General features: G+C 43.5%; 1 protein-coding gene across 1 annotated transcript in view; it reads left to right on the forward strand.

Annotated features, from left to right (window-relative positions):
* The window catches only part of CACNA1G (calcium channel, voltage-dependent, T type, alpha 1G subunit), a 573,869-nt gene that overhangs the window by 447,393 nt on the left and 114,902 nt on the right, over window positions 1–11,574 (forward strand). Inside the window, exon 20 of the mRNA XM_015410725.1 lies at window positions 7,967–8,035. Within this exon, the coding sequence (XP_015266211.1) occupies window positions 7,967–8,035 (69 nt within the window). The remainder of the gene's footprint in view (window positions 1–7,966; window positions 8,036–11,574) is intronic.

Consider the following 11,574-nt stretch of genomic DNA (forward strand, 5'->3'; position numbering starts at 1 on the left):
TACACAAGTCACATCCAGAAAACTACAGCACTGTACATTGTTTGAGGATGTGGGACCCCATCCTCACAATCATTGGCTTAAAAAATGGTGCTGTAATAAGGGAGGCTGCGTTTGTTGGTAAATAGATAAGAATAAGATAGGAACCTACAAGGACTCACAGGGGCCCCTTCATTTCCCCCTGTATCTACATTATCCACAAACTATTTCCTCTTTCTCCCCTCCTGACAGCCCCCGTATCTTCTTCCCTTTCCCTCCTTCCTTCTCTCCTTTCCACTCAGCAACCAACCTTTCTTTATTTCCTCTACCCCATCTTCAGCTTTATTTATTATTTATTTACTTCATTTATAACCCATGCAAACAGAAACCAGTTTACATTATTCTCCTCACTTTTCATTTTATCCTCACAACAACCGTGTGAGGTAGATTAGGCTGAGAGAGGGTGCCTAGACCAAAGTCACCCAGCAAGTTTCCATGGCAGAGTGGGAATCTGAACCTGAGCCTCCCAGATCCTAGTCTAATTCTCTGACCACTATACCACACTGGGTCTCTCCTACTTTCTCTGCCCCTGCCAGCCTCTCCCTGGGAAGAGTCTGGCCAAGTAGCTATAGTTGTACAGTTGCAGGTCACTCAGGTTATTTGTGTGACCACTGCCAGGCCTGGCCAGCTCTTGAAAGTTGTGCAGAAGCTGCTGCTGAGCCCAGCAAATTGTGCACCATCACATCTTCCAGCAGCCACTGCCACACCTGGGTGAGTCACACAAATTGCATGGTGGCAAGTTGCCTGGTGGTTGCTGCTGGCCCTGATGATTCTTCCCTCCAGGGCAAGAGGAAAGGGAGCAGGGATAGACTGGGAAGCCAAAGGAGCCCTGGAACAGACCCTCCCCCCTGCCTTTTACTGACAGAAATCAAGGTTTGAAGGCTGGCAATATTGTTGTGGTTCCCTGGCAAGCCCCAAAATGGCCACTGAGAAATTAGATGGCATTCATTTCTTAACGGTATAAGCACTGCTTCTATTATTTGGGTGAGTTAACTCCCCTTTTTTAAGATTTCATTTTTTTCTGCAAACCTGGGGCTTTTCTCAACATTGTAGAAATACCTGTCTTGTATGTTCAAGGCTCCTGTCTCGATTTATGTGTCCACAGATGGGGCCAGGTTGACAATCAGATGTTTATAGACCCCAGTTAGTTCAACATGCACACACACATGCCCCTTGCTTCTGACTTTTTGGAATCTGTTTAAATCTATTCTGTTCTGGAAAGGCTTTGATGGTTTTATCCTTTACCCTTTTGTGGTTTTACGCTATGTTAGTTTAGATTATTTCTGCCTGTTACTATTTTACTATTTTATTATTTTATCTGCTGGTTTAGATGCTGTTTGATGGGTTAGGTGCTGCTGGGGTTTCTTTATGAGTTTTCTCGTTAATTGGCATTGGCTGCTATTTTAGAGTTAATTTAAGCTAATTCCAATGTATTGCTTCTGGTGTTTTGATTATATGCTGTTGTGTTTTTGAATGTCTTGGATTTATGCTTTGTTTTGATTTATATTGTTGGCTGCCTAGAGGGCAGATTTGGTTGAGCAGAAAGATGGGATGAAAATGTTTTAAATTAAAATAAATACAGGCCTGCCTTTTCTGGATCATGGCCAGTATGTGCAGGTAACTACTGTATATTTCAGTGGGCAACCTACAAGTATGTGCAAAGGTTTATAACATCAGCCATTTCAAACCTGACCTTATCTTGAAGTAATATTTCCATAGATGGTAAAGCACATATTTTAGTTTCAGATGATTTCATGATCTATATAGGGCTGCGGCGTGAAACAGATTTGTGGATCTACTTTAATGTTTTTAGAAGCTAAATATATGTGTTAGCTAACTAAATGCTAAAGCAGATTTCCCCACCTAATTTTTGTTGAACTGTGCTTTTGCATGAGTCCTCTTGAAACTATTAAAGCAAAAAATAATAAAAGAGCAAGAATTGGTGCTGCTCTCCATTACTTTGCTTTCTAAGTCAAATCCTGCATGAGAGATTTGGATGTGGCAAGAGCTATTTAGAGTTCCTGGGCCATTATTAACTTTTAAATGCCTATTAAAACTTTCTACCCTAGCACATTTTGTCAGGGAGGTTATTAGAAAACTGTTACATATGTAAACAAAGAAAGGAAGAGACATCTTGTTAAGTTGAATTTTGCAATTGTTCTTTGCATGCAGGAGCTTCTGGAGAGCTAGAGGTGTTTCTAGAACTCTCTTCTTTGAATAAATGATCAGAGGACTTCAGGTTGTGGCCTCTCTTCATAGCACCACAAGTGACAAAGAATCGCAAGAAACCATATAGTATCAAATAAGAAACAAGTTTTGTTTCAGGGAGTCTCTGACTGGTGTGGGAGGAGCCTTGAAGGACGGGAAGTGATAGTAAGATAGAGGAGAGAGTAAAAGATGGGCCATGGAATGGTAAAAATATTATCCCCCCCCCCCGATTTATAGGCCGCCCTCCCCGCGGGCGGGCTCAGGGCGGCTGACACAAGGGCACGAGTGCCAATATAAAAACACAGTAAAAACAGACTAAAACAACATTTCTAATATACAAATAAAGTGCTTCAAGCTGGTCATGATCTTCAGTTTAAAGATGGTGGAGATGGTATCCAGAATCAGGTCTTAAACTCAGTGGCGCCCACACGTCGTAGTACCGCAGTGTGATCGATCTCAGGGCCACTCCTGCACCCCGTTGTTCCAAGCTCGTTGGTGGTGGTGGTAGTGGCGGCTCCTACTCAAAAGCCTGGTGGAAGAGCTTTGAAGTACCGTTAGAGAGATGGTGGGGAGGAGACAGAGCAATGAAGGCCGAAGAAATTAAATGAAGTTGGAGTGGCAAAGGGAAAGAGATGAAGAACAGAAAGCAATGACACTTTTGCTTAGGAGGAAAAATGTAAAGCCTGGAATAAAGGAGCAGTAATATATAACCATGGAAATTAATAGGACAGCCAGAATAGAAGGGAGGTAGACCATGAACTGCAGGCTAGAAATCAGAAGTTCACTAAGGAAATGCTGAAGGAACAGTGCAAGACCCCAAAGGGAAGCTAGGACACATACAAAAATTCCTCAGTATGACAGAGTTCATGCCCAGAAACTGAAATAGATATTATTTGAGCTTCAGTTGTTTCAAATAATTATTCTTTGTCTTCCAGAGACTTGGATTGTTCTACCTGCCTCAAGCCCGGTTCTCTTGCTTTGCCAAATCCAGCTAGCCTGTCACAGCAGAGTGTGTGTGGGGGGGGAGTAACTGCCTCTAGACAGTATTCAGCCCTTTTCTGAAAGTTCTATGTGTGGTCATTACTTGCTAAAATTGCTGTGTGCTTCATGTAACGGCATCGAATATTCCAATCCTTGTCTATCAGCTATGAACATTTTATCTGCATATCATAAAGCAGAGCCTTATCAAGTCCTCCAGCATCCTGTCTGCATGGCTTGCCGCATACTTTCTGACCTTGTGCAACCATCTTTCATGTGCAATACTCAGATGAAAGCTGGGAATGTTTGCCAAGCAAGGTTTATCTGGCCACAGAAGGAGTTCTTAAGATGTGATAAATTATAGACACCAGTGTGGAAAGTGGTTGCTCACTGATTCCTGAGTCATTCTCTGTAAATCATGATCCAGCACATTCTTTTCAGGAGTGCTCTGTCTCATTTCCCTCTTTTGCTCTCTTGGTGTAATCAGGGATTGCAAAGAGATTAGGCTAAAGTGTAATTTATGTAATGACTATCATTAGAAAATGCTGCTTCCACTAGCTATCCCTGTTATCCGTAGCTGTATATTCACGTTCTGCAGTATGATCCAGAGGACACTTCTCACTGGAAACCCAGGATCTTCAGCTCATCTATAAGTTCATAGGATGGCCTGGGGCTTATAACAATTTCTTCAGGTCCCTAGCTGTAAAATTGGAAGAATAATGATAGCAGGTTTGTTTTAACAAATGAGATAGATCAGGGCTGTAAGACACCTTAGCGTTTACACTGATGTGTAAAAGATGAATTGTAATAAGTGTGTTATAATACTGCCTATTGGCATGGATTCAACCATCCATGCACAAAAGGCATGCAGAGTTTTCCTGAGTTCTTTTCCATTCCACAGCTCGTGTGTGTATGTGTGTGTAAAGCACCATCAAATCACAGCAAACTTATGGTGACCTCCCCACAAGGGGCTTTCAAGGCAAGTGAGAAGCAGAGGTGGTTTGCCACTGCCTTCCACTGCAGAGTCTTTCCTGGTGGTCTCCCACCCAAGTACTACTGACCATCCATAGATTCCAAGACCTAGCTATACCATGCTGCCTTCCCTCCTGCAGCTCCTTTAGACCCTTGGAAAGCTCATTCCTGGGCTTGTGGGATCCCTGCAGAAGATTAGCTGTGCAGGTCAGTGGGCAGGAGTAAGGAAGGACAAAGAATGAAACTGACTCCTTTGCTCAGTAAAACTGCACTTGCAAAAGAGGAAGGGGGAGCAATTTTACCTCCTTGTCCTTCCTCAAAACTGTTCCCCAATATGTGCAGCTATTCCTCCATGCAGTTCCCATGACCCTGAAAATGATCTTTCTGGAGGTCAACAAGAACAAAGAAGAACTCAGGAAATCCAGCCCCACCCGGCAGAAGACCAACGGCCATACTGCTGGGGGCTGCCTTTGCCCCCCTTGAAGGACTGGGGACAGGCTGGATGCTGAATCACAGCATCCGGTTTTTTAAGGGGTGGAGTTGGTGCGTTAACGGACAGCTCTGCTCCCTCCCCCTTTCAGTTGCTGCCTTTCTTCTGGCCACCCTCCCACCGTGATCATTCTACAGGCGTTGCTGGTCGCCCATTTTCAGGGGGCCAGGTAGGAATTTTTTTCATCTCTGGCTGATTGGCGGTGGTCGGGGATATTTTTCGCCTACCCTGTACAGTTACTTAGTGGGTTGTGGAATTGGCATGGGGTGGTGCCTTTGTTGTAGGTTGGTCACTTTAGTTGGCGGGATGGGGGCTGGTGATTCTGAGGCAGCTAGAGGAGCACCAATTAAGGGTCCCAGTTGGGGGCTAGGCATCTGGCCAGATTAGCCTTTGGGTTGCGTGACCCAGGGTTCTGAAGGCAGACTGCCCAGGGTCTGCAGGGATTGAGACTCCATCAAAGTTGTACGGCTTGGTGGGGGAATATCCATGGCATCGCCCATTTGTTGTGCCAGGCAGATGCGAGCCTAATGTGCTGGCTCGATCCAGGGCATGGTGGGTCCCTGTTATACAGCTAGGGAGGGGCCAGGGATGACCACTGGCCTGGACCATGCTGCAAGACACTTGGCCCTTGCCATTGAGTTCAAGTTAATATGTTAAATAAAGTGGCCCTTTAGTTTATCCAATCCTCTGTGTCTGTCTTTTCATTCCGAATAGGGGGCAAACTTTGTGTTCCATGTATGGAATGGTTGTATTAATGCCATTAGACGTTAATTGTTATATCTTGCCTCCTTCTTCTCCTCCCTCAAGATGTACCATGAATTGAGACCAGATTGAACAGCTTTTGGTAACGTCTTCTTGCCCCTTTCCATTGTATTTGTACAATTCACAAGAGGTGATCTCTTATCTGTACAATGTTTCCCTGAGCCGGCCTTGGCTGGGAGGGCGGGATATAAATCTAAATAAATAAATAAATAAATAAATTTTCTGCTAATGTTAAATAACCAGAAATTTCAGCTAGGGTTGGGCTGTTACCAGAGGATCTATGTGTTTGGGCCTGAAGGGGCCTAGGAGCATTATAGGCACACCTTGCTAGGTTCCAGTGCTTGCCAGGGGTCTCTGCCAAGCTGCTGTGGGGTTACTTTGGGGAGGCCACATCGTAACTCTGGGGATGTCTGCCTTTCTGTCCTTCAGAACTTGCCTTTGGAGACTTGGGGATGGCCCTGCCAGGTCAACATGTATTTCCATTCCTTTACTGCTCCTTATAAAAGAATACACCCTGGTGCTCTGGACCTGTGTGTTTGAGCCCTGGGAGAGGGGATTGTGGGAGTTGTGGACATGCTTCCCTTGCTTGTGTTGTGTGGCTAGGGTGTCTTGCCAAGCTGCCATGGAGTTACTTTGGGGAGCCCCTGTCGAAACTCTGGGGATGTCTGCCTTTCTGTCCTTCAGAACCTACATCTGGAGACTTGGGGGGGGCTGCAAGCATAGGATCCTTGCCTTGCTTCCAATGTCTGCCCAAGTGATGTTTCACTGTGAGTTTGGTGTCACTGATTTGTTCCTGAGTGTTCCATGAACTCCTGTAACAGCAGTTATCTTTTCCAGGGAGCACAGGGGAGACCTTTTTTGGGAGTCCATAACTGGGACCCCAGAAATGTAATCTGTCCCATCTTGGGGAGATTATAGAGGAACGGGCGACAAGGTGAGGTTCCCTGTGTGTTTAGTGTATGTAGGCTGCAGGGGATCCATTCTGTACACTTTTGAACCTATGCCTGACGTTTCCCACAAAACCACTTTTCTGGGGACATCTTTGAGGGGCCATAACTCAGACTCCAATCTGCACATAACTTGGAGGGCATGTAGAGGAGCATCGGGGGAGGGGTGTCTCCTGTGATTTTGATGTCTCTAGCTTGCACAGGGTCTGTTCTATACACTCTTGAGCCTCCTGAATCTGCACCTGGTATTTCCCCAGAAAGCACTTTCCTGGGGGCACCTTCTTTGGGGGAGCCATAACATGTACCCCATTAATCCAATCCAAGAGCAGATATAGAATTATAACAGAGTAAAATACTTATAAAATGCTGTGGGCTGTTCTGGTAAGTCCCTGAGGGTCTCTTCTCCAAACCTCTCTTTCTGCCCCAGCTTCTCCAGGTCAGCAACCCTAAAGGGAATGAACCTGCTCCCTGAGAGCCATGAGCTCCATGCAGCAAGCACACACCCATGATGCCCACCCAGTGGCTAGATAATCATACATGTGGTACTCTCTGCAAGACACTCGATAGCCCCCACTCCCTTGTTGGCTTTCTAACTTCACAACTGGTTAGTTGTTTAAAGGTATCTTAGAGTGATGCGGGGTCCCCAGGCTAAGAGTCACAGGCCAAAAGTTCTCTGGCTCTTGCCCTTTGGCTCATGCCCAAGGCTCGTGCCTCTGATGATGAGGAACCTTAGATTTCAGAGGCACACAGCCCCCACCTCTCAGCAGCAATCAGCTCCAGGCAAACAGACCTTGCTCAATCAGCAACAGACCAGACAAAAGACCCAAACAGACCCAGTTAAAACACCACTCTAGCAGGTTACAAGCACTCACCCTCAAACTCTGTCCTCTCACAAAGCAACCTCATTTAATGCTCCCTGGCAGTTTAGCAGTTTAGGAAAGGGGGGGGGAACCACTCACCAGCAGCTCTCTCCTTTGCTTCTTCTCCCACCCCAGCTGGCTCCGTTTTTCTGGATTTTCTTGTCTAAACAAGACAATCTAACTGGTGAATAATTACAATAACATGACATCCAAAGATCTAGATTCAAGTCCAATAGCACCTTAGAGACCAACAAGATTTTGGGGGTATAAGCTTTCAAGAGTCAAAGCTCCCTCTGTCAGATATCCAAAGATGATTGGACCCAGCCATTGTGGGAAAGGAAGGTTTAAGCAGGCATTTTTGGATAACAATTCAAGGCCCTTTAAAACTTAGTTTTTTGCTTGGAAAATGTTTGTCCAAAGAATTTTGGACAAACCCTATTGGACATCCCATGTCAATGGATGAAAGAGGTGGCAGCTGTCCATGGTGCTAACATAGATGACTGAGCATTAAAAAGGCAATGGAACTGTAAACTACTTAAATCTTAACATGTCTGTACTGGGACTTTTCTGTTCTTCGGCGTAAACACTGACCTGTATTTTAGTATGAAAAAGAAGGCAGCATGTAGCAACTACCAGGAATGTAAAGATATACAGCTGGGGTAAGTAAGACTATTAAAAAAAATCTTTGTCTCTCTGTGTTTCTTTTTAAACAGGAACGAATTTTCCTGACACTCTCCAACTACATTTTCACAGCAATTTTCCTGGCTGAAATGACTATAAAGGTAAATGAGCCTGTGATCACCTTCACACAAATCCTTCATCACTTGCACCTTTCATATTCACTGAACTCATCCCAGCCCTTCATGAAATATATGCACATAAAAGTACCAGAGAGAAAAGTCGTCAATACTGAGTCAACCCAACATACACAATGGGGATGCAAATGCACAGTTGCCTCAGAAATTGAATTTAAGTTAATGTGGAATTCCCTCCTAATTCTGTCTTGAAACTTGCATGCACTCAGTGAGTGTGTTTGCCATATTTCTAAGGTTTATTCAGGAAGCGTGATAGCTAGTGACTTGGCTTTTCAACAAACTGAAACATTTCATGATTTCACATTGTGCACAACTATGAAATTCTGTGCTGTTCAATTCATGACTTTATCCCCATATGACAGATTACCAGCACCATTATCATTTTATCAGTGATAACAAGACTTTCAGAATGTACACTCAGCCCTTTTCAGCAAAACATACTCATATTTATTTCAACTTGACTTTTAAAAACATACTTAGAATTGAATTGGTGTTCAAGCCTTTCCTAAAGATGTATGCAGTTGTGAAGCCAATGTAACCTGTATGTGACCTTGTTGTTTCATAAAGTGGTCCACCCAAACTATCCACTGAAGTATTTTTTTTTAATCTTGGGTTGCATGTGAATTTAATGGCCTGCCTATGAGTAGTTTCTAGACCAGAGGTCCCTGTGGTGCCCACCAACACCTTTCCTGGTGTCCACCAACTGCTTTTAGAAAGTGGGCAGGGCCAGCTGGGGCTTTTGCCCAGTAGGGCTTCTAATTAGCTATGCAGATTTTAAAGGCACCCCTTTAAACAGAGCTTCTACCTGAAACGTTGAAGTGTTACTATCAGAATTATATGTAAACTTGCTTCCTGACATTTTGTGGCTGGCTCCACCTCCTGTACCAGACATTTGTGGTTGTGCCCACCACCCTCTGTCAGAATTCCATAAATGCCTGCAGGCTCAACAAGGTTAAAGACTCCTGTTCTAGACTGAGTCTGAGAATTCCCCCCCCCCAGTTAATACACAAATAACAGTGAAGGCTTTGAAGAACAAAAATGCTACTTAATGCTATTAACCCTGGGAAACAGTTTCTCATCCTGGTGATATGCAGTGTAATCCGGTGATAATTTCAATGGACTTTGAAGGGTGTAACTCTGCTTAGGATGGCACTGTAAATTTCCAAAGAAAACCTCAGTATTCATTTGAATGGCAACATCTTATGGAGACAGAATATTCAGTTCTGACTGCAGATCAAACATAAGGCTGCAGAAGAGTAAGTAGGATTGGCAGAACCACTGCAGTATGCTGGCTTTGGGTCCCTGTTAGGGAGAAGGTTGTTGTTGTTCAGTCACACAGTTGAGTCCAAGTCTTCACGACCCCATGGACCACATCATGCCAGGCCCTCCTGTCCTCCATCGTCCTCCAGAGTTTGCTCAATTTCATGTTCGTTGCATCATTAGGGAGAATAGCAGGATATAAATATGAAACAAAATGAGTGCTAGGCTTGGATGTTTTAAACATTGTGTTCAAAACTGTTCACTGTTTATCCTTATATGTCTTGTAGGGTCGTCACAAAGTTTGTGCAATCAAAAAGGCTTTTACGATGTTCTCTTTTCCCCAAAAAAAGTTTTATTATCGGGTTATAACAACATGTCCAACATTATAACATTCCCTTATTTCCAATATAGCCCTTTTCCCTTCTTCCCTCCCTCCCCTTCTCCAGGCTTCCCGCAGTGATCCCACCCCTACCAAATTTCTTATTCTTATCTAATCCTTCTCCTAAACCATAGTTTGATAAGTAACTATTATTTTAACTATCTTTCTTTTATAATCTATCTTATAGGTAAGATTTCTTTAACTACCATTAACTTCTATTCAACTCTTTACTCATTCTATTCCTAATAATTATTAAAGCATAATAAATTGTTTCTAACATCCCAATATTTCTCTAGATATTCCTTAAAAATCCATCCAGTCTGCAAATAATTCTTTGTCTTCTTTGTTGTTAAGTTTTCTTGTCAATTTGTCCATTTCTACCATAAAAAGCATTTTTCTAATCCATTCCCAAACCTCTGGTACTCGGTCTTGTTTCCAATATTGAGCATAGGTCATTCTTGCCGTTGTAATCAAATACCATAACAAAGTTCTCTTAGTTACATTCACTTCTTCCATTTTAAGACCCAAAAGAAGTATTTCTGGTTCTTTTTTAAAATTACATTTCAAAATTTTTTGCATTTCATTATGGACCTTCGTCCAAAAAGTCACTGCTTTATCGCAAGTCCACCACATATGGTAAAAAGAACCTTCTTTTTTCTTACATTTCTAACACTTATTTGACATATTATCATTCATATTAGCAATCTTTTTAGGCATCATGTACTATCTATACATCATTTTAAAACAATTTTCCTTTAAATTATTACATGTTGAAATTTTCATTGAATTTTTCCATAAACATTCCCAAGATGACATAGCTATTTCCTTATTCATATTAATTGCCCATTTTATCATTTGTTCTTTCACCGTTTCATCTTCTGTGTACCACTTTAATGTTGTTGTTGTTGTTGTTCAGTCGCACAGTCGAGTCCGACTCTTCGCGACCCCATGGACGAGCTCTCTCCAGGCCTTCCGGTCTTCTGCCGTCCTCTGAAGTTGGCTCAACTTCATGTTCGTTGCATCGATGACACTGTCTAACCATCTCATCCTTTGCCGTCCCCGTCTTCTTTGACCTTCAATCTTTCCAAGCATCAGGGTCTTCTCCAGTGAGTGCTCCCTTCTCATTTGGTGGCCAAAGTATTTGAGCTTCAGTTTCATTATCTGGCCTTCCAGGGAACAGTCAGGGTTGATTTCTTTGAGGATTGACTGATTTGTTCTTCTTGCAGTCCAAGGGACTCTCAAGAGTCTCCTCCAGCACCATAGTTCAAAAGAATCTATTCTTCGGCGCTCGGCCTTCCTTATAGTCCAACTCTCACAGCCATACATGACTACTGGGAATACCATTGCTTTGACCATGCGGACTTTTGTTGGCAGGGTGATGTCTCTACTTTTTATCATGCTGTTTAGGTTCGCCATCGCTTTCCTCCCAAGGAGCAGGCGTCTTTTAATTTCATGGCTGCAGTCACAGTCTGCGGTGATTTGATGACTAGGGAGCCATGTACCTGATGTTATCTGCAGGTCGTCTTGAAGAAACAGGCTCTGAAGAACTGCTCTTCCAAAAGCAGCATCAGTTTTAGCACAGTGCATCACCACCAGGAACTTCTCAAAGGCTGAAGTCAGTGAACCAATAGCAGACCTGCAGAGATATGTCACCAAGTATCTGGAGAAAGTGGCAGAATCAGGAGCCATAATGACCCTTTCACAGTACTAGCTTGCTTGATACGTTCGCATCAAACTTTAAAGCCAGGCATCTTTCCCGGCATTTGAAAGACATGTTTGCACTCACTGGAGAAAACCCTGATGCTGGGAAAGATTGAAGGTCAAAGAAGACGGGGACGGCAAAGGATGAGATGGTTAGACAGTGTCA

Source organism: Gekko japonicus, unplaced genomic scaffold (assembly GCF_001447785.1).
Source record: "Gekko japonicus isolate JY-2015 unplaced genomic scaffold, Gekko_japonicus_V1.1 scaffold15, whole genome shotgun sequence".
Classification (NCBI taxonomy): Eukaryota; Metazoa; Chordata; class Lepidosauria; order Squamata; family Gekkonidae; genus Gekko; species Gekko japonicus.